Raw genomic sequence first — 21,407 nt, 5'->3', positions numbered from 1 at the left:
CGTCAATGCTTCATTTAGATGTGCCCAATGGGTGGGAAGGTTTTACCCATGATGCACTGGCCCGAACCCATAAACTTATGTAGGGGTTTCCACTCAAAGGCACACCAGGCCATAATGCAGCTTGTCAGTACACTTTTCACCACACATATATAGAAGTTTGCCAAGGGTTTTGATGTCATGCTGAATCTTTGTAGACTCCCGAGGAAGTAGAGATGCTGTTGTGCTTTCTTTGTAATTACATTTATATGATCGTCCAGGACAGGTCCTCTGAGATAGCGACACCCAGGAATTTAAAGTTACTGACCCTCTCCACCTCTGATCCTCCAATGATTACTGGCTCATGGGCCTCTGGTTTCCCTCTCCTGAAGTCTACAATCACTTCCTTGGTCTTATTGACATTGAGTGAGAGGTTGTTGTTTTTACACCACTCAGCCAAATTTTCAAACACCCTCCTGTATGCTGATTCGTTGCCGCCTTTGGTACAGCCCACAATAGTGGTGTCATCAGCAAACTTGTATATGGTGTCGGAGCTGTACTTAGCCACACAGTCAGGTGTAAAGTGAGTAGAGCAGGGATCTAAGCACACATCCCTCTGGTTCTCCTGTGCTGATGGAGATTGTGGAGGAAATGTATTCATCATTCCGAACTGACTGGTGTCTACAACCAGGATCCAACTGCCTAAGGGGATATTGAGGGCCAAGTCTTAGAAGATTACTAATTAATTTTGAGGGGATGATGGTATTATTGGCTGAGCTGTAATCAAATAAAAGCATTCAGATGTGTGCATCTTTGCTGTCGAGATGTTCCAGAGGTGTGTGAAGAGTCAATGAGATGGCATTTGCTGTGGACCTGTTGCCTAGGCAGGCAAATTGGAGTGGATCAATGTCGCCATTCAGGCAGGAGCAGATATGTTCCATCACCAGCCTCTCAAAACTCTTCAGCACTACGGATGTAGGTGCCACTGGGAACCAGTCATTGAGGTGGGTTACACACTCTCTTTGGGCACTGGCCTGCTTGAAGCAAGTGGGTACTACACACTGACAAAGTGAGAGGTTGAAGATATCTGTGAACACACCAACCAGTTGGTCAGTACAGGTCTTCAGTACTCAGTCAGGTATTCCATCTGGACCGGATACTTTCCTTGGATTTACTCTCTTGAAGGCAACCTGAACGTCATCTTCAGATACTGAGACCAAAGGATCATCGGAAGGACATGGGAGTGCGTGATGGTCTTCCCAGTTCTGGTGGTCAAGGCGAGCGTAGAAGGCATTGAGCTCATCTGGATCAAAGCTCCATGTTGCAAGATTTAGCTTTGTAAGAGTTTACGGCATTCAGACCCTGGCACAGCTGTCGAGCATACCTTATTGATTTCAGTCTAGTCCAAAATCTCCACTTCACCCGAGAGATCATACCTACACCTTGTAGCATTCTTAATCTCCAGACTTGAATGCCTCTGATCTGACACTCAGCAAATTCCAGATTTTATGGTTCATCCGGGGCTTCTGACTGGGGTAAACACTGAACAATTTATGGGGACACCATCATCCACAGCTGCTTTAATAAAGTCTGTTACGACCCTGGTGAGTACCTTAGCAGAGCCCAATCCACTGACTCAAGGCCATCCTGTAACTGTTCCTCTGCCTCCTGCAAGCACTTCTTAATTGTCTTGATCTTTGGAGCCTTGCTCTTTAGACTCTGTCTGAATGCTGGTAGTATGTGTACAGCCAAATGGTCCAACCTATTCTGTCTTCTTTCCCCTTGCTTTCCAGCTCTGAGGAAGGTTTTTGGCCTGAAACCTCGACACTTTATCTCTCTCCATAGATGCTGCCTGACCTGCACCATTTTGTGCATGTTGCTCCAGGAAACAGTCTGGCTCACTGACTTCTTGTACTGTGGAGAGTTAACCCTTTTTGTAACATTAGGATCGGGAGCCATACTAAAACAGAAACACCCCATCATTGAATTTACAGCAAAGTTGCTTATCAGTCTTTGTGTGCAGTTTTTCTTTGATTCTATTGTATTTCTTTGTTCTAATGTGAATGCCTGCAAGAAATATACGTACGTTGATAATAAATTTACTTTGAACTATGAACTGCAGAGATGAAAATCCAGTTCACTGGAATATTTTAGGATTTTTTTAATGTTGGTGAGGTTATATCCTGAGAGCAATGCAGAATGGTTGTATTGGCCAATAAGTAGAACATTGTCACATTAAATTTGAGGTTTTAATATATTCACAAGACACTGAAGCAGCAATAAAGGAGTGGAAGACTGATACTTATTAAGTCTTTACTTTCCTGAAATTAAAGAGAGGGTAAAAAGGTGGAAGAGATCACAAGAAACGTCAATGGGAATCAGGTGGGCAGTATCCGGTTTAAAATGGGTGAACAGGGCTAGTGACTACTATTTTTAACTCAGCTGTCAATAATAGGAAACGATATGTTTCAGTATGATTTTTTTCTGTGCTTGTAGGCAGATGAGTATTTCTCACCGTGGCGTCTATCATTTCTTGCCAGTCTTGTCTATTAACGAGCACTATCATCCCATCTGAGGATGACAGCTGCAACACTTACTCTGGCGCAATAAACAACTAAATGAGGCACACAGCAATTTTGCTTGTCACCAGGGCCCTCGGCACGAATGGCTGCACAGCTTGATGCATAAATTCATGAGGCTGTTGCATATGATGGAGCATGCCCAGCTGAGAGAAGTGATGGATAACTGAGTGGCTAAAATTGGCCATCACCTTGACTCTGTCAGGACTTTTAAAAAAAGACTAAGGGACACTGGTGATGGTAGGAAGTGGGAGGAGGGATCTTTCCTTGATTATGTTTATAGCACACTCTCAGATCGCTGATTTTATTGTTCTTCATCAGTTTTACTCTCCAGAAACAGAATCTGTGAAACCTTTAAACATTTCCCATTTTCTCTTTAAACCATAAGGTACGATTATTCTAACTTTTAATATGAAACAATTAGTTTAAACATGTTTCATTTTAATTTGTTTTACAACAAACACCAAGTTGTTCATTGTTGAGTGAAATGCATTTGTTGGTACATTGCTTAGTTTTTGGTTCATTTTTATATTTATTTAGAGATACATTACGGAGCAGGCCCTTCCGTCTCACCGAGCCACACCGCCCAATCACCCACCTATTGACCCCTAGCCTAATCATAGGACAATTAACCATTGACCGATTAACCTACTAACTGGTACGTCTTTGGAGTGTGGGAGGAAACTGGAGCACCTGGAGGAAACCCACATGTTCATGAGGAAAACATACAAACTCCTTACAGACATCGGCAGAACTGTAGTCCAAACACTGAGCTGTCATAGCATCACACTAACCAGTACTGTGGTTCATTGGATGCTTTTTGGATATTTAAATATCCATTGACCACATAATTTTGTCAATTTTAATTTCATTTTGTGGTTAGTAGTACAGAAGTTAATGTACATAAAAATCAGGAATCACCTTTTGCAATATAATATACTCATGATCCAAACAAGTGAGATAAATAATTCAAATATACTTGATGCATAAGACAACATTAACTTTACTTATCGGGTTACTAATTTTAACACTCTTTATGTTCAAACAAAATATCAAATTCCCTGTATGTGTCCTCATACTTGGCGATAGTAAAGGATTCTGATTCTGTTCTCATTTCTTCTAATGTTGCTCTAAGTTAAGGAATATACTTTACAGAGAGAAAAAATAAACTTTCATCATTTCTCAGTTATTGCATTTATTTTCCTCCAGATTCTCTTTTAAAGAGCAAAAGATCACAAGATTTGGAGCAGAGTTAGGCCACTCAGCCCATCAAGTCTGCTCCAACATTCGATCATGGCTAATTTATTATCCCTCTCAATCTAATTCTCCTGCCTGATAGTGAATACAAACATTTGTATTATCAGAAAGATATATTTGTAGTTCAAAAATACAAATATGCAAATATATTTCAAAACCATTTACTTTCATTCATAGATAATGAATATTAAAAATCATTAAGTCCTAGAGTGTGACAGCATAAAAACAGGCCCTTCTGTCTATCTAGTCCATGCTGGACTGTTATTCTGCTTAGTCTCAGAAACCCACACTCCATCCATAGTCCTCCATACAGCTCACATGGTGTACCTATCCAAACTTCTCTTAAATATTGCCATCAATCTGCAAGATTCTTTATTACTTAGAATTCTAAAATCCTGTTTTATGTAGAATATTTTGTTAATTGTATGGCAAAAATAAATTGACCATTATAGATGACACCTTCACATCTGAGGTACAACAATTCACTGATGAAACTGAGCAAAAGAAATCAGGATCTTTGACACCTCCCTCCCCTTTCTTGATCTCTCTGTCTCCGTCTCCGGAGACAAACTGTCAATTGACATCTTTTATAAATCTACCAACTCGCATGGTTATTTTGACTATATCTCTCCTCACCCTATCTCCTTCCACCACTGATGCTACCATCAACCGCATCTCCTTCATTTCCCGCACACCTGCGCTCTCCCCATCTTCCCACTGCCTTAATAGTGAAAGCTTTCCTCCAGTCCTTACCTACCACTCCATCAGGCTCCACATCCTATACACCATCCTCCAAACTTTTGCCAGCTCCAAAAGGATCCCACCAAAAAACATATCTTTACTTCCCCACCTCTGCTCTTTCTGCAGTGATCACTCCCTCTACTATTGCCTTGTCTATTTGTCATTCCTGATCACCCTCACAGCATTTAACCCCCTCAAGTGAACTAAGTACCTATCCACCTCCTCCCTCACCTCCATTCAGGGCCCCAGACAGTCCTTCCAGGTGAGGCAACACTTCACCTGTGAATCTTCTGGAGTTCTCTATTGTATCCAGTACCCCATGCAGCCTGCTCCGCACTGGCGAGATCCATCAACAATTGTGGGACCACGTCATTCAGCACCTCTGCTCCAACCACCGAAAGCGGAACTTTCTGGTGCTCAAACATTTTAATTCTGATTCCCATTCCCATTATGATGTATCAGTCCATGCCTGATTTTGAGCCAAGATGAGGCCACCCTCAGGGTGGAGGAGCAACACCTTACATTCCATTTGGGTAGCCTCCAAGCTGATGGCATGAATATTGATTTCTATTTCCAGTAAATAAATTACCCCTTTCCTCTAATCCCCACTCTGACCTTTTACCTCTTGTCACCTGCCTATTTCTTTCCGCTGGATCCTCTGCTCCTTCCCGTTCTCCTATGGTTCACTCTCCCCTATCAGATTCCTTCCTCTCCAACCCTTTACTTCCCCACCCACCTGGCTTCACCTATCACCTTCCAGCTCCTTCCCCTCACCTCCCCCCCCATTCTTTTTTATTCCAGCATCTTCCCTCTTCCTTCTCAGTCCTGAAGAAGGGTCTCAGCTTGGAACGTTGACTGCCCATTCATTTCCATGGATGCTGCCTGATTTGCCAAGTTCCTTCAGCATTTTGTGTGTATTGCTTTGGATTTCCAGTGTCTGCAGACTTCCTGGTGTTTAAGAAACTAGGTTGTAGATTCAGGGGTGGCATAATTACATCAATATAAGAACCACTGCAGGTGATACAAACAGTGTATCAATGAGAAAGTTGGTGATGTTATCTCAAGATTCAGGATTTTGAATTGTTTATGGTCATTCTTCAGTACAGGAGAGAAAAGGAGAACAAAATCATTGCCACTGCGGATCAGATGCAGCAAGAAAAGTGAACCAAACAGTGATCTGCGATTGTGGATATACCAGGGTTTACTTCCCAAAAATATATTTCATTTATAACATACATGATGATACATTCAGCATGTGCTTTTGTCTTCATTCACTGTGTCATTCTTCAGTATAAAAGAGTAAAAGAAAACAAAATGATTGTACAAATGGGTTAAACCACTAAAGTTTGAGCTATAACTGCCCTGATGGGAAATGTAAGTTTCTGTCCTATTGGGAATATAATACATCAAAGATGGAACAGGTCTGATGATCCCTCATGAGGGATTAACTGTTCAATTAAGCCATATCTGATGTTCAGTCTCACTTCTACTTTCCTGAATAGAAGCTTGCAGCAGGATATGGACCAGATGGAAAAAAAACAGGCTGAAAAATGAGATGTAATTTAGTGCAGACAAATGTGAGAACCAACCAGGGTAAGGTCATGGAGAAGTGTGGTACAACAGAGGGATCTGGGAATACTGAAACATAATTTCTTGAAAGTGGCATCACAGATTGATAGGGTCATAAAGGAACCTTTTGGCACATTGGCCTTTGTAACTCAAAGTATTGAGTACAGGAGATGGGATGTTATGTTGAAGTTGTATAAAAGCTGGTGAGGCTTAATTTGGAGTAATAGGTGCAGTTTTAGCCATTTATCTACAGGAAAGGCATCAATTAGATTGCAGGAGTTTGAAGAAAATTTACAAGGATATTGCCTGGTATTGAGGACCTCAGTTATACGGAAAGATTAAATTGGTTAGGACTTTATTCATTGGAATGTAATAGATTGAGAGGAGATTTGATAGAGGTATACAAAATTATGAGGCATATAGATAGGGTAAAGCAAGCAGGCTTTTTACACTGGTTGAATGAGACTAGAATGAACTAGAGGTCATGGGTCAAGGATGAAAGGTGAAATATTGAAGGGGAACATAAGGGGGCACTCCTTCACTCAGAGGGAGGTGAAAGTATGGAATGAGCTGCCAGTGGAAGTGGTGCGATGCAGATTTGATTTCAGCATTTAAGAGAAATTTGGATCGGTACCTGGAGGGGGGGGGGCTGTGGTCCAGGTGCAGGTCAATGGGACTAGGCAGTATAATGTACAGCATGGACTAGATGGGCTGAAGGGTTCGTTTCTGTGCTGCAGTGTTTCATGGACTCAGTGATGCCTATAATCTTATCCCTTTAGCCCTTCAGAAGTTATCAATCCCAACCTTGAATATATTTAAATATGGTATAATGAGGTTGTTATTGACCCAACATGCAAGACTGTGGAATATTGCAACCCAGGTGTGTCACCTCCATTACACTGAATTCCTGACCTCAGAATCCTTTGCTTATGGATATGCAGACAGCAAACATCTAACAATTCAGATGGATACATGGATGGGAGGAGTATGAAGGGCAATAGTCCAGGTGAACTTTAATGCATCTCGGGCAGAGTAACAGTCTGGCACAGATGAGGCAGCTGAAGAGCTTGTTTCTTTGCTGTGGTACCCTATGACTCTATACAATCCTGGATGAAGACAAGAGTAAATCCCAAACCAGACCTGATCTTCACCTGAGGACTTACATCATTCTCCATAACCAACCCAATCATCACTTTGTGTAACAATCTCAAATATGTTATTTATGTGCTGACCAAAAACACAGGATTCCTGCAGATCATCTTGATCTGGATAAGAACACCGAAAATAGAACATAAAACAATACAGCACAGGGACAGACCCATCAGTGTTGTGCTAAACTAGTAATTAAAAAAAAACAACTTTTACACCTTCTTCTTTCAAATATGATTCTACTTTCAAATATGATAGAACTGAACAATGGTCTCAGACTGTAACATCGGCTATTTATTCCCCCTCCATAGATGCTGCCTGACCTGATCTGCCGAGTTCCTCTGCCATTTTGTGTGTGCTGTTGTTGATTTCCAGTAGCTGCATACTTTCGAGTGTTTATGATCTAATAGTAGACTGTGTGTGATTGGAACCAGTGATTTACATTTTGATGGTGTGCTTTGCAGCCGACTTGAATGCTTTGCTGTCTCTGAGAGAGTTTAATGAGATGTGGAGCAGAGTGTGCGGTCTGGAGACCGCACGCGAACCCATGATCAACTCCATTGCTTCTCTCAGATTGAGGATTTGAGCAAGGATGAAGTCAACTCTGACACTCCTGCCTCACAAGCCCAACTGTGCCAAGCCCTGGATTTCACTGCCAATGTACCTGCAATCCAAGCCATTCAAAGTTCAAGTAAATGTTATTATCAAAGTATATACATGTCACCCTATACAACCCTGAGATTCATATTCCTGTAGGCATGCTCAACAAATATATGGAATAGTAACTATAACAGGATCAGTGAAAGATCAACCAGAATGCAGAGGACAACAAACTGTGCAAATGCAAATGTAAATAAATAGCACTAAATAAAGAGAACATGAAATATTGAGCCCTTAAAGTGAGATCATTGGTTGAGGGATCATCTCAATGGATGGCAAATGAATGTAGTTAAGGCTTTTCGTTCAAGAGCCTGATGTTTGAGGAGCAGTAACTGTTCATGAACCTGGTGTTGTGAGCCCTGAGGTTCTTGTACCTTCTACATGATGGCAGGAGCAAGAAAAAAGAGCATGAGCTGGGTAGTGAGGATCTTTGACGATGGGTGCTGCTTTCCTACATCAGTGTAGATGCGCTCAATGATTGGGAGAGCTTTGCCTGTGATGTATTGGGCCAAATCCATTACCTTTCGTAAGATTTCCCACTCAAAGGAATTGGTGTTTCGATACCAAGTTGTGATGCAGCCAGTCAATATATTTTCCAGTACACAATAAATAATCAAAGTTTGTCAAATTTTCTGCTTTGTTCAGCTCCATACCCCAGCAGCTTTGGTTGTGTAGACAAAAGAATAGAAGAGAAAGCAGATCCTTCAGCAAACTCATCTATAGCAACCAAGTTGCTGACCTACCTGTAGTATAACTAGCTTACTGCCAGTCCCATTTGCCTGTGTTTGTTTCCAAGCTCTCAAATCCTTTCCATGTATCTGTCATGGAGCCTTACAGCATGGAAATGGGCCCGTGGATCTACTGGTTCAAATCAACCAAGATTCCCATCTAAGGTAGTCCCACTTACCTGTTTGGACCATGCCACATCTTTCTAAATTTTTCCAATCTATGTCAAAGGTAAGCTTTTCACACAGAGAATGGACAGTACATGGAATGCACTGCTAGCAAATGTGGTAGAGGCAACACAATAGGGTCTTTTAAGAGACTCTTGGATTGGTACATGGAGCTTAGAAATATAGAGGGCTATGGAGTAGGGACATTCTGGGCACTTTCTAGAGTAGGTTACATGGTCGGCACAACATTGTGGGCCAAAGGGCCTGTAATGTGCTGCAGATTTCTATGTTTCTATGTACCTATCCATGTGCTTCCTAAGGTGGCAAGGTGAAAATATATCTCTCTCAAAGGAGGTGTAAAGCACTCCGTCCCTCCGCTAGCGTTTTGTAAAGTCACTCCCCAGAAGAAGGCAATGGCAAACCGCTTCAGTAGAAAAAATATGCCAAGAGCAATCATGGTCATGCAAAGACCATGATCACCTATGTCTTATGACATGGTACATAATGAACAAATGAACGAACATATGCTTCCTATATGATACTATACCACATCTTCCTCTGGCAGCTCATTCTGTATACTAACCAGACTCTGGTTGGAAAAGATGCCCCTCAAGTTCTTTATTTCTCTCCTATCACAGCCCTCTGGTGCTGTCAGTACCTGGTTCAACTTCTTCTTGGAATTTCCGTGTTTACAAGGCCCAGTGATAGGGAAGAGGTAGAGGAGTAGTAGTTGACCACTCAGATGGGAACTAACCAAATGCATGCTGCCATGGGTCTGTACTTGATGCTTCAGGCAAGGTGATCTTACCAGTAATTAAATGTGTGCAAACCCTCATGCCCATCAGATTTACCACAGAATTGCAAATACATCTTCTTCAGAACTTACCTTCCTATATTTCACATCTAAAATCTGTAAACGATGCATCACCACATGAAAACTTTAGTATTTAACTTCTCTGTGAGAGCAGAGGTTCGGTCATAATGTAGCTGATGGCAAAGGATGCAGGACAATAAATCATTTTGTTAACAATGAACTCTCTGATACCATCAAAACCTACTTTACTAAGCCCGGTAAAATAGAACTCACTCATTAAAATATTGGCTTTAAATGAGCCTACCACTACCTTTCAGCTGACTTCAGTTAAACATAAGAAACTCCTCTTCAGCAATAAATTTGAACAGCATGCGTTTGCATGCTAATCATAAACTGCTGGTGAAAATAGACACGTCTAGTAAGAATGGACTTGTTAGCAACAAAAATAAATATGTCAATCATGGTGTACCTGTGAAAATAATCTTTAAACATCTAACAAACCAGCAAATGGGTATAAATCCCCCAAATGCTATGAAAGCAGCTGTGAGATGTGCAGCTGTATAACAGGAAATTTGAATGACAGCAGGTTTCCATGATGAAGCACTCCAATCACTATAATAGTGTGTCACAAAGATATTGATGGAGCATCCCAACAAGTTGTATCACTGCTTGTACAGAAAATGCACTTCAGCGGACAGGAAGGCTCTGCAACAGTAGACAAAACTACCAACACATCACTGGCACCAGCCTAACTGCCATCAAGGACATACATACAGTGGCTGCCAGAAAAAGGCTATTAACATCATGAAAACTCCTATTCACCTTGCTCACGGACTGTTAGTCACACTCCCATCAGGGAGGAGGAGACTACGTAGCATCCATGCTTGGACCACCAGACTCAAAAAGAGTCACTTTCCCCAAGCAGTGAGGCTGACCAACACCTCCACCCACTGACCCACCCCTCCACTCCCAGACTCAGAAACAGGCACTTTCCCCAAGCAGTGTGGCTGATCAACACCTCCACCCACTGACCCACCCCTCCACTCCCAGACTCAGAAACAGTCACTTTCCCCAAGCAGTGAGGCTGATCAACACCTCCACTCCCAGACTCAGAAACAGTCACTTTCCCCAAGCAGTGAGTCTGATCAACACCTCCACCCACTGACCCACCCCTCCACTCCCAGACTCAGAAACAGTCACTTTCCCCAAGCAGTGAGGCTGATCAACACCTCCACCCACTAACCCACCCCTCCACTCCCAGACTCAGAAACAGTCACTTTCCCCAAGCAGTGAGTCTGATCAACACCTCCACCCTGACCCACCCCTCCACTCCCAGACTCAGAAACAGTCACTTTCCCCAAGCAGTGAGGCTGATCAACACCTCCACCCACTAACCCACCTCTCCACTCCCAGACTCAGAAACAGTCACTTTCCCCAAGCAGTGAGGCTGATCAACACCTCCACCCACTGACCCACCCCTCCACTCCCAGACTCAGAAACAGTCACTTTCCCCAAGCAGTGAGTCTGATCAACACCTCCACCCACTGACCCACCCCTCCACTCCCAGACTCAGAAACAGTCACTTTCCCCAAGCAGTGAGTCTGATCAACACCTCCACCCACTGACCCACCCCTCCACTCCCAGACTCAGAAACAGTCACTTTCCCCAAGCAGTGAGTCTGATCAACACCTCCACCCACTGACCCACCCCTCCACTCCCAGACTCAGAAACAGTCACTTTCCCCAAGCAGTGAGGCTGATCAACACCTCCACCCACTGACCCACCCCTCCACTCCCAGACTCAGAAACAGTCACCACTTTCCCCAAGCAGTGAGTCTGATCAACACCTCCACCCACTGACCCACCCCTCCACTCCCAGACTCAGAAACAGTCACTTTCCCCAAGCAGTGAGTCTGATCAACACCTCCACCCACTGACCCACCACTGTTTTATTATTTCCTGTCCGTCACATTATGTACAGCCTTGCTTCACTATGTGGACATACAATCAATCTACGCAAATAAACTATCTTATATATTTATATTTATTGTGTGCTTTCTAGAATTATTATTGTGGTCTTTTGTTTTTTTTGTGCTGCATTGGATCCAGAGTAACAATTATTTTGTTCTCCCTTACACTTGTGTACAGGAAATGACATTGAACAATCTGTAATAAATTGACTGATGAATGGAGGCAAATGAGCAGAGATTGAGGCATGTTTTGTGAAGCCAAAACGCAAATGTTGGATGCTACAGATGCCCAGCAGAAAACTGAGAACAAATTGGGCCATTTAAGGAAGACTTGTACATTAGGTACCAGTGGGAAAATGTACAACTGATAAAAAAATTAGATAAAAACATTTTTCATCTAAAATGTTTTACTGACAACTGTAGACAAACTTCTATGGTGTTTTCAATGACAAATTAAGATAAACTGCTTTAGAAAATTTCACTACACATTTCACAGATTCATAATTCAGACCTTTCTGAAATGACTGTACTGCCAGCAGTCTGCAAGTGTTGCCACGCTTCAAGTGCCAACATAGCATGCATAACATAGCATAACTTTGGAATATGGGACACCTGGAGGAAACCTATGTGGTCATGGGGAGAAAGTACATACTCCTTACAGACAACAGCAGGAATCAAACCCTGATCAATGATCACTGGCGCAGCAAATTAATTGCTTAACCAATATGCTTCTGTGATGCCTGTGAATTGATTACAGTGAATTGCCACTCATATGTAGGCAAGTGGTAGAACATATACATCACTATATACTGAGATTCATTTCCTTGCAGGCATTCATAGTAAATGCAAGAAACATAATAGAATCAATGAAAGACAGCACTCATTAGAATGGATGGACAACAAGCAATGTGCAAAATACAACACACAGTACAAATACAAAAAGAAATACTGTTAATAATAAACAAAACATACAGAAACTAATAAGTGTAAAACCAGAAATATGCTGAATTAAAAGAGGAAACTGAAAGTTTATGGAACATTGGCAGAGTATACATTGCCCCTGTAGTAATATCTACAAATGGTATCATCCCGAAGTCACTAAACAATAGCATTAAACAATTAGCCTACGTAGCAATAGTCATGCAATTCTCCAGAGAGCCACAATAAAAACTTCACTAGAATAGTCCAAATGTTCATAGCATTTGAGAAATGAGAGTTCTTGGGTATGCCTGTACTTCAGGTGTTACCAAGTCAAGTCACTTTTTATTGTCATTTCAACCATAACTGCTGGTATAGTACACAGTAAAAATGAGACAATGTTTTCTAGGACCATGGTGTTACATGACACAGTACAAAAACTAGACTGAACTAGGTAAAAAAACAACACAGAAAAAAACTACACTTGTCTACAGACTGCATAAAGTGCACAAAACAGTGCAGGCATTACAATAAATAATAAACAAGACAATAGGGCAGTAAGTCCAGGCTTTGGGTATTGAGGAGTCTGATGACTTGGGGGAAGAAACTGTTACATAGTCTGGTCGTGAAAGCCCGAATGCTTCAGTGCCTTTTCCCAGATGGCAGGAGGGAGAAGAGATTGTATGAGGGGTACGTGGGGTCCTTCATAATGCTGTTTCCTTTGCGGATGCAGCGTGTGGTGTAAATGTCCCTAATGGCGGGAAGAGAGACCAGCTTGAACTGAGAAAAACACTAAATAAGCAATAAATTTTGAGACATGAGATGAAGAGTCCTTGAAAGAGAGTTCATAGGTTATGGGAACAGTTCTGTGATGGGGCAAGTGAAGCTGAGTGAACTGGTTCAAGAGGCTGACTGTTCCTGAATCTGGTAGTGTGGATAAGGCTGTAGCAGTGAGAAGAAGACATGGCCTGGGTGGTGGGAGCCATTATAATGGATGCTGCTTTCCTGAGACTATATTCACTCATTCATTCCTTCATTATTATAAGCAAACAATCATCAAGGATGTAAACCCTGTATTCTCAATAAATATACCCGACAAAAAAAATCACCATTAGTTTCTCATTATAGTAGCATAGGAGAGCTTTGTCTGCTGTTTGAGACCTCTTCAATATGGATGAAAAATCTTAGACTGAAGTGTTGACAGTTCATTTCCCTCCATTTCCTGTGGCATTTTGTGTGTGTTGCACTGGATTTCCATTCATCTGCAGAATCTCGTGTTTTTATTCATCTGCTGTCTACATTCATCTGATCATAGATATTTAGTGGAACCAAGTGGACAGATTATTCCTCCTAGCTCTCACTCTGAATGTGACTACTCAAGAGATCATTTGCAAACCAACAATAAAGCTTCAAGCTTCTAGGTCTCTCCAGCCCTTTTTAGCTAAAGTGTTTATCTAGTGCCCCTATTATGCCATGCACTTGGATTTTTATTGAAAATATTTGACTCTGCTACCTACGAACAATTCCTGAGATAAGCCGAAAAACTACCCGTTCTCTTCTTTCCCAACTCATCCAACTGATTAAACTATTAATACCATACCAATGTCCAATTCTGCAGTAAATGTGTGATGCCTAGGGTTTGAAGTGTACACAGTCATGATCATGAAAAAAAAACATTTAAAAGCAACATCCAAAAATGGTGAAGAATGAGTTCCTCAAGAAAATCATCCCTCAGAAACTGATTGGAAAGCTGAGCCTACTGGGCCTGAACACCTCTCCCTACAACTGGATCCTAGACTTTCTGACTGGGAGACCGCAGTCAGTCTGGATCGGAAGCAACATCTCCGACACCATCACACTGAGTATGGGGTCCCTCCAGGGCTGTGTGCTCAGTCCACTGCTGTTCACTCTGCTGACCCACGACTGTGCTGCAACACACAGCTCGAACCACATCATCAAGTTTGCCGATGACACAACCGTGGTGGGTCTCATCAGCAAGAATGATGAGTCAGCTTACAGACAGGAGATGCAGCAGCTAACAGACTGGTACAGAGCCAACAACCTGTCTCTGAATATGAACAAAACAAAAGAGATGGTTGTTGACTTCAGGAGGGCACGGAGCGACCACTCCCCGCTGAACATCGACGACTCCTTGGTAGAGATCATTAAGAGCACCAAATTTCTTGGTGTTCACCTGGTGGAGAATCTCACCTGGTCCCTCAACACCAGCTCCATAGCAAAGAAAGCCCAGCAGTGTCTCTACTTTCTGCGAAGGCTGAGGAAAGTCCATCTCCCACCCCCCATCTTCATCACATTCTACAGTGGTTGTATTGAGAGCATCCTGAGCAGCTGCATCACTGCCTGGTTCAGAAATTGCACCATCTTGGATCACAAAAGCATGCAGCGGATAGTGAGGTCAGCTGAGAAGATCTTCAGGGTCTCTCTTCCTGCCATCACGGACATTTACACTACACACTGCATCCGCAAAGCAAACAGCATTATGAAGGACCCCACGCACCCCTCATACAATCTCTTCTCCCTCCTGCCGTCTGGGAAAAAGGGAAAAAGCATTCGAGCTCTCATGACCAGACTATGTAACAGTTTCTTCCCCCAAGCTATCAGACTCCTCAATACCCAAAGCCTGGACTGACACCTTACTGCCCTATTGTCCTGTTTATTATTTATTGTAATGCCTGCACTGTTTTGTGCACTTTACGCAGTCCTGTGTAGGTCTGTAGTCTAGTGTAGCTTTTTTCTGTGTTGTTTTTTTACGTAGTTCAGTCTAGTTTTTTTACTGTGTCATGTAACACAATGGTCCTGGAAAACGTTGTCTCATTTTTACTATGTACTGTACCAGCAGTTATGGCTGAAATGACAATAAAAGTGACTTGACTTGACTTGAAAAAGGTTAAACAACAAGTTTAAAATCTATGTCCTCTTTGTTTTGTGGCTGTCTTTGGGGAACACGAATCACGGGTTATATACTGCATACATACTTTGATAATAAATATACTTGGAATCTTTGAATGAGTTCCTCAAGAAGAGTGTTAAGTAGAGAAAAATCAGGTGGCAGGAGATCCATCAATACTGATAACAGTGGTTAAACTGAAGAACATCAACTGTGGGTCATGGTGCACAGCACAGAGTTTGCAAGTAGGAGCCATTCCAGTCCCAAGGACAGTAAGAACAGCTGGTGATAATTCTTTACCAGTGGAACACTAACTCAGACTTTCTTTTATTGACACTTACACATTTGCTTTGTATATTACAAAAGCATAGAAGATGGACTTCTGCATTCACTTCATCATTCAATAAAGATTTAAATACACTTTGGTTTGTGAACTTATTTATTTAGTGATACAGTGTGGAAGAGGCCTTTCTGACCCCCTGAGCCACACTGCCCAGCAACCCACCTATTTAATCCAGCCTAATCATGGGACAATTTACAATGACCAATTAACCTGCTTATCCTGTGAGCAGCAGGTCAGAGGAGAATGGCCAGACTGGTTCAAGCTGACAGGAAGGTGACAGTAACTCAAATAACCACACATTACAACAATGGTGTGCAGAAGAACATCTCTGAACACATAACACATTGAACCTTAAGGTGGATGGGCCACAAACAGCTGAAGACCATACCAGGTTCTACTCCATACTTAATAAAGTGATCACTGAGTGTAACTTATGATAAGGTTCAGAATGAATTCTGTGAACAAAAAGTTGTCTTTTTCCTGACATGGCATTGTGAATAGAGTAAATGAGTTTTTACCCTATTGGCAAAATGGTTTCATGAGACCATGATTTAAAAATGTACAGTATAAAAGTAGTTAGTGATATGATATGCAGACAAATTACTGAAGCCTGCCAACTTTGAGATTAGAGATTAATTAGGTTTATTTGTCACATGTAAAGTACATCAAAACAGAAGCACATAGAGTGAAGTGCAGTGCTTGCATCAATGACCAACACAGTCCAAGGATGCGCTGGGCGTAGCCTACGAATGTCAACATGTTTCTCAGGCCAATGTAGCATGTCCACAATTTGCTAATCCTAATCTTCTATTGATGGAATATTGGAGGAAACTGGAGTAACCGGAGCAAAGCCATGCAATCTGGCAACAGGCAGACAATCTCTGAAGAGTATCGATAATGGCTGGGATCACCCACCTTGTAAAGACACTGCCCAGAAGGTAGCAATGGCAAATCACTTCTGTAGAAAAGTTCACCAAAAAAACAATCCCGATCACTTATGCCACATAACAAATGAACAATTGCAATGTGCTGCTGCCGCAAAACAACACATTTCATGATAAATGCCAGTGATATTAAACCGGATTCGGATTCGGATTTTGACAGCGGTGTGTTTGAACCAGCTAGCACTCTAAAGCCTTGCACTAGTTGCCATGCTACTGTGCTGCTCCAAGGAAGATAAAGATGACTGGCCATGTTTCCTCAATATTCTTTGGAAATAAAGTCTTTAGGAGAACAGGAGAGTACAGATAATTATAAACCAGTTACTCTGACTTAAATTGCCAGCAATGATCAGCATTGTAGGATGAAATGGCAGTGTAGCAGTTAGTTCAACACATTTCAGGGGCAGCTGTAACATCAAGGTTCAATTCATGCCACTGTCTATAAGGGGCTTGTGGGTGGCTGTGACCATGTGGGACTCCTTTGGGGGCTCTACTTACCTCCCACAGTCCAAAGACATACAGGTTAGGGTTAGTAAGCTGTTGGCATGCAACGTGGGTGCCAGAAGGGGGGCAACCCTTGCGGACTACCCTCACAACATCTTCAGACTGTGTATGTCGTTGTCACAAACAACACATTTCATTGCATGTTTCAATGTATATGTGGCAAATAAAGAATATCTTTGAAATTACTAATCTAATTAAAAAACATGATTTAATTTGGGTTGGGTAGCACAATTTTTAAAGAGATATTGTATTTGACCAATTGAACTGAATTCTTTGTAGAATGAACAAGGACTGATAATGAAAATAAAATAAATGAAATTTGAAGATTTCTTTAAAAAGGTCATGATAATCAGAAGAGAATACGGTCAAAATATGAGGTCATGCAATTTTGTCAAATGTAGCAACAAGGAAAGAAAAGGAGGAAAATGTAAGGAGGTTTCTTGGAGCTGTAGGCTGTTATGAGTGTGTTCTCTTGTCACGTGTGCCTCTATCACAGTAAAATAACATTAGTGAAATGGGAAAATAATACTAGAATTCACCAACAGAATGAAATTGCATGTAATTTGAAAGAACTATGAAATTTTGTAAAATAATGTAGAAAGGAAAGAGTTGCCTCCCATCTCCTACCAATCAGCCAATGCTCCAACCATGTTAGTAACTTCCCTGTAATGCCATGGGCTTTTAACTTGGTAAACAGCATCATGTGTGGCACCTTGTCAAAGGCCTTCTGAAAGTCCAAATATACAACATCCATTGCATCCCCTTTATCTATCCTACTTGTAATCTCCTGAAAGAATTCCAACAGGTTTGTCAGGCAGGATTTTTCCTTAAGGAAACATGCTTTGTCCAATCTTGTCCTGTGTCACCAAGTGCTGCATCACCTCATCCTTAACAATTGACTCCAACATCCGACATCTCCACTGATGTCAGGCTAACTGGTCCATAATTTACTTCTTGCTGTCTTCCTCCTTTCTTATAGAGTGGAGTGAAATTTGCATTTTTCCAGTCCTCTGGCCCCATGTCATGAGTCCAATGATTTTGGAAAGGTCATTTCTAATGCGTCCACAATCTCTATCAGAACCCCATGGCACAATTCTTGTCCTGCCTTTAGGTCTTTCAGCTTTTTGAACACCTTCTCTTTTATAATAACTGCACTCACTTCTCTTCCCTCACACCCTTCAACACCTGGCACACTGCTGGTGTCTTCCACAGTGAAGACTGATGCAAAATACTCATTGAGTTTATCAGCTGTCTTTTTGTCCCCCATTATTATTTCTCCGGCCTCATTTTCTAGCAGTCTTCTATCCACCCTCATTTCTCTTTTATTTTTTTTTACATAACTGGAAAAGCTTTTACTATCCACTTTGATATTGTTTGCCAGCTTGCTTTCATATTTCATCTTTTCCCTCCTAATGATTCTTTTAGTTACTTGACTTGATGTGATTTAAACCAGTAGCTTTATCATCTCAAGAGTCTAGAGAGAAGCTGACAGAAATAAAACCACAAGAAATAAGAAATAAGTTTTGCCTAACACTGTTTCGGTAAGGCACTGTTCCTTTATTAACAACGATGATTTGACACATTTCTAAAATGTTTGGGCGAGTACAGTACTCTCACATTCACAGTGTGAGCCTTGCTCGATGAGAACACGAGTCAGAGATGAGCTCGAATACCGTACTGAAGTACTTATTTTTCAGAGCTGCATGTCCTTCAAGTGTGGTTCCCTACCGAGAGCACAGAATTTACAAATTTTATCCTGCCTCTCCTCATCCAGTTGTCTTTAAAAAGCCTTATTTGCCTAAATAGCCCAGATACATGACAATAACAGAGCATCGATGTTCATCCCTGCCAAATATCTACTGTGAGATTTGTCAGCTTCTCTCCAGACACTTGGGATATTAAAGTGGCCACTTTACTAGGTAGTACTTAAATGTCTTATACCCCCTAAACCTCCAGTACCTCCTTTAGCTCCTGAACCCCCTGTACCCCTGTACCTCCTGAACCTATTGTACCCCCGTACCTCCTCAACCCCTCGTACCCCCATATATCTCATGAATCCACTGTACCCCCATATACCTCCTGTACCCCCTCTAACTCCTGTATACCCCCTAAACCCACTGTACCCCATACCTCCTGAACCCACTGGACTCCCCTGTACCCCCGTATATCTCCTGATCACACTGTACCCCCATAATGCCTGAACTCTCTGTACCTCCTGAAGCCACTGTACCCCTGTATCTCCTGAACCTCTTCTACCCCATATACCCCAGAAGCCCTGAATCTCCTGTACCTCTTCTACCCCCATATCCCCTGAACCCACTGTATCCCTTAAACCTCCTGAATCCACTGTAACCCCTGTATCTCCTGTGCCCCATCTACCCCCTGCATCCCCTCTACCTCTTGTACCCCTGAACATCCTGAATCCACTGGACACCTGAACCCACTGTACCCCTTGAACCCTGTATTCCATGTGTACCACCTGAATCCTGTACCCCCCGAACATCTGAAACTCCTGTACTCCTTGAACCCTGTATTCCATGTGTACCACCTGCATCCTGTACCTCCCGAACATCTGAAACTCCTGTACCCCTTGAATTCCTTTCTCACTTGAATCCACTGTACATCCTGTACACTCTATGAACCTCATGAAACTCCTGAATCCCTGAACTCCCCGTACCCCCAACCCTCCTGTATCCCGTGTACTCTTTGAACTCTTTTCTTCCTCCTGTACATCCTTAACCCCTCCTGTACCCCTGTACCTCCTCAACCCCCTGTATACCTCCCAAACATCCTGTACCCCATGAATCTAATAAAGTGGCTGCTGAATGTATTACCCGGTCTTCTGCTGCTAAAGCCGATCCACTTCAAGGCTCGACATATCGTGTGTTTGAAGGTGCTATTCTGCACTATTGTAACCTGTGGTTATTTGAGTTGCTGCCACCTTCCTGTGAGGTTGATCCAGTCTGCCCATTCTCCTCTGGCTTCTCTCATTGACAAATGTTTTAATTTTGTTTCTCGCAACATTCTCTGTGAACTCTGGAGACTGTTGTGTGTGAAAATTCCAGGAGATCAGCAGTTCCTGAAATACTCGAACCACCCCATCTGGCACCAACAATCATTCCACATTCAAAGTCACTTAGATCACATTTCTTCCCCATTCTGATGTCTGGTCTGAAAAAACAACTGAACCCCTTGACCATGTCTGCATGTTTTTATGCATTGAATTGCTGCCACCTGATTGGCTGAGTAGATATCATGCAATTACAATTGCATATTCCGAAGACGTAAGGGTTAGTAGCTTAACTGGTCATTTTAAATTGTCCTGTGAGAAGGCTAGCGTTACTAGGTGGTGCAGGGATCTATTCCACACTATATCCATAAATAAATAAATATTAAATGAACAGATGTAGAGTGTACCTAGCAGAGCAGCCACAGAGTGCAGATTTAAGTTTTCCATCTTAAAATAACTGAGCAAAGTTATCATGCTAATTCACATCCTGACTCTTAAATGTTGTACGTTTCTTCAGATGAGGTCATCAGCAATCTCTGCAGCTACTTCCATGACTTTGGTCGAGTGAAAACCTTTGAAGTGCGTGATAATTTTGAGACAAAAGGGAAAATTGGGGAAGGCTGTATGAATACAAACTATAGTTCAAGACTTACTTGGCTTCCAGGACCAATGCCAGGATTCCCGTAGCCAGTGGTGCAGCACTCGAGGTGCCTCGGAAATGTGAATCACACCCCCTCACGCTGTTGGTAGCTGTCACCTGAAAATGACAAATGCAGTGAGCACCAAAATTAATGAGGCAGGTTCTGGAAAAGCAACAGGCATAAATCTCCATCATGTTTTTACACCATCAACAAAGAGAGCGTTACTGTATTTTCTCTTTTAATTCAACAAAAGTCATAAAACTAGGTCATTACTACTGGAATGAGACAGCTGTACTTGGTCCTTTGGGAAAATCTTAATAGTAAGCAACAGGAAATAAAATGAAATGGCTTTCCATATTCCTCTGTTACTGCTCTGAAATGGGGCCTTTACAATTATTTTGGGTGCTTCTAATTTTGCATAAAGTTGCTCTTTTGCTGCAGACAATGTAAAATTTAACACTTAGGTGAGTAACTTTCTCTTCCTCCTAATGTAAGTGGGAATCAAATAAATCACAGATATAATTAAAGTGTCTAC

The 21,407-nt window shown here is 42.0% G+C and overlaps 1 protein-coding gene across 1 annotated transcript in view; it reads right to left on the bottom strand.

Annotated features, from left to right (window-relative positions):
- LOC140733768 (PC3-like endoprotease variant B) overlaps nt 1-21,407 on the bottom strand; it is a 2,072,848-nt gene that overhangs the window by 729,188 nt on the left and 1,322,253 nt on the right. Inside the window, 1 exon segment of the mRNA XM_073057521.1 lies at nt 20,885-20,988. Within this exon segment, the coding sequence (XP_072913622.1) occupies nt 20,885-20,988 (104 nt within the window).

The sequence above is a fragment of the Hemitrygon akajei genome, chromosome 9, assembly GCF_048418815.1.
Source record: "Hemitrygon akajei chromosome 9, sHemAka1.3, whole genome shotgun sequence".
Taxonomy (NCBI): domain Eukaryota; kingdom Metazoa; phylum Chordata; class Chondrichthyes; order Myliobatiformes; family Dasyatidae; genus Hemitrygon; species Hemitrygon akajei.
This window is presented reverse-complemented; position numbering and strand designations above follow the sequence as displayed.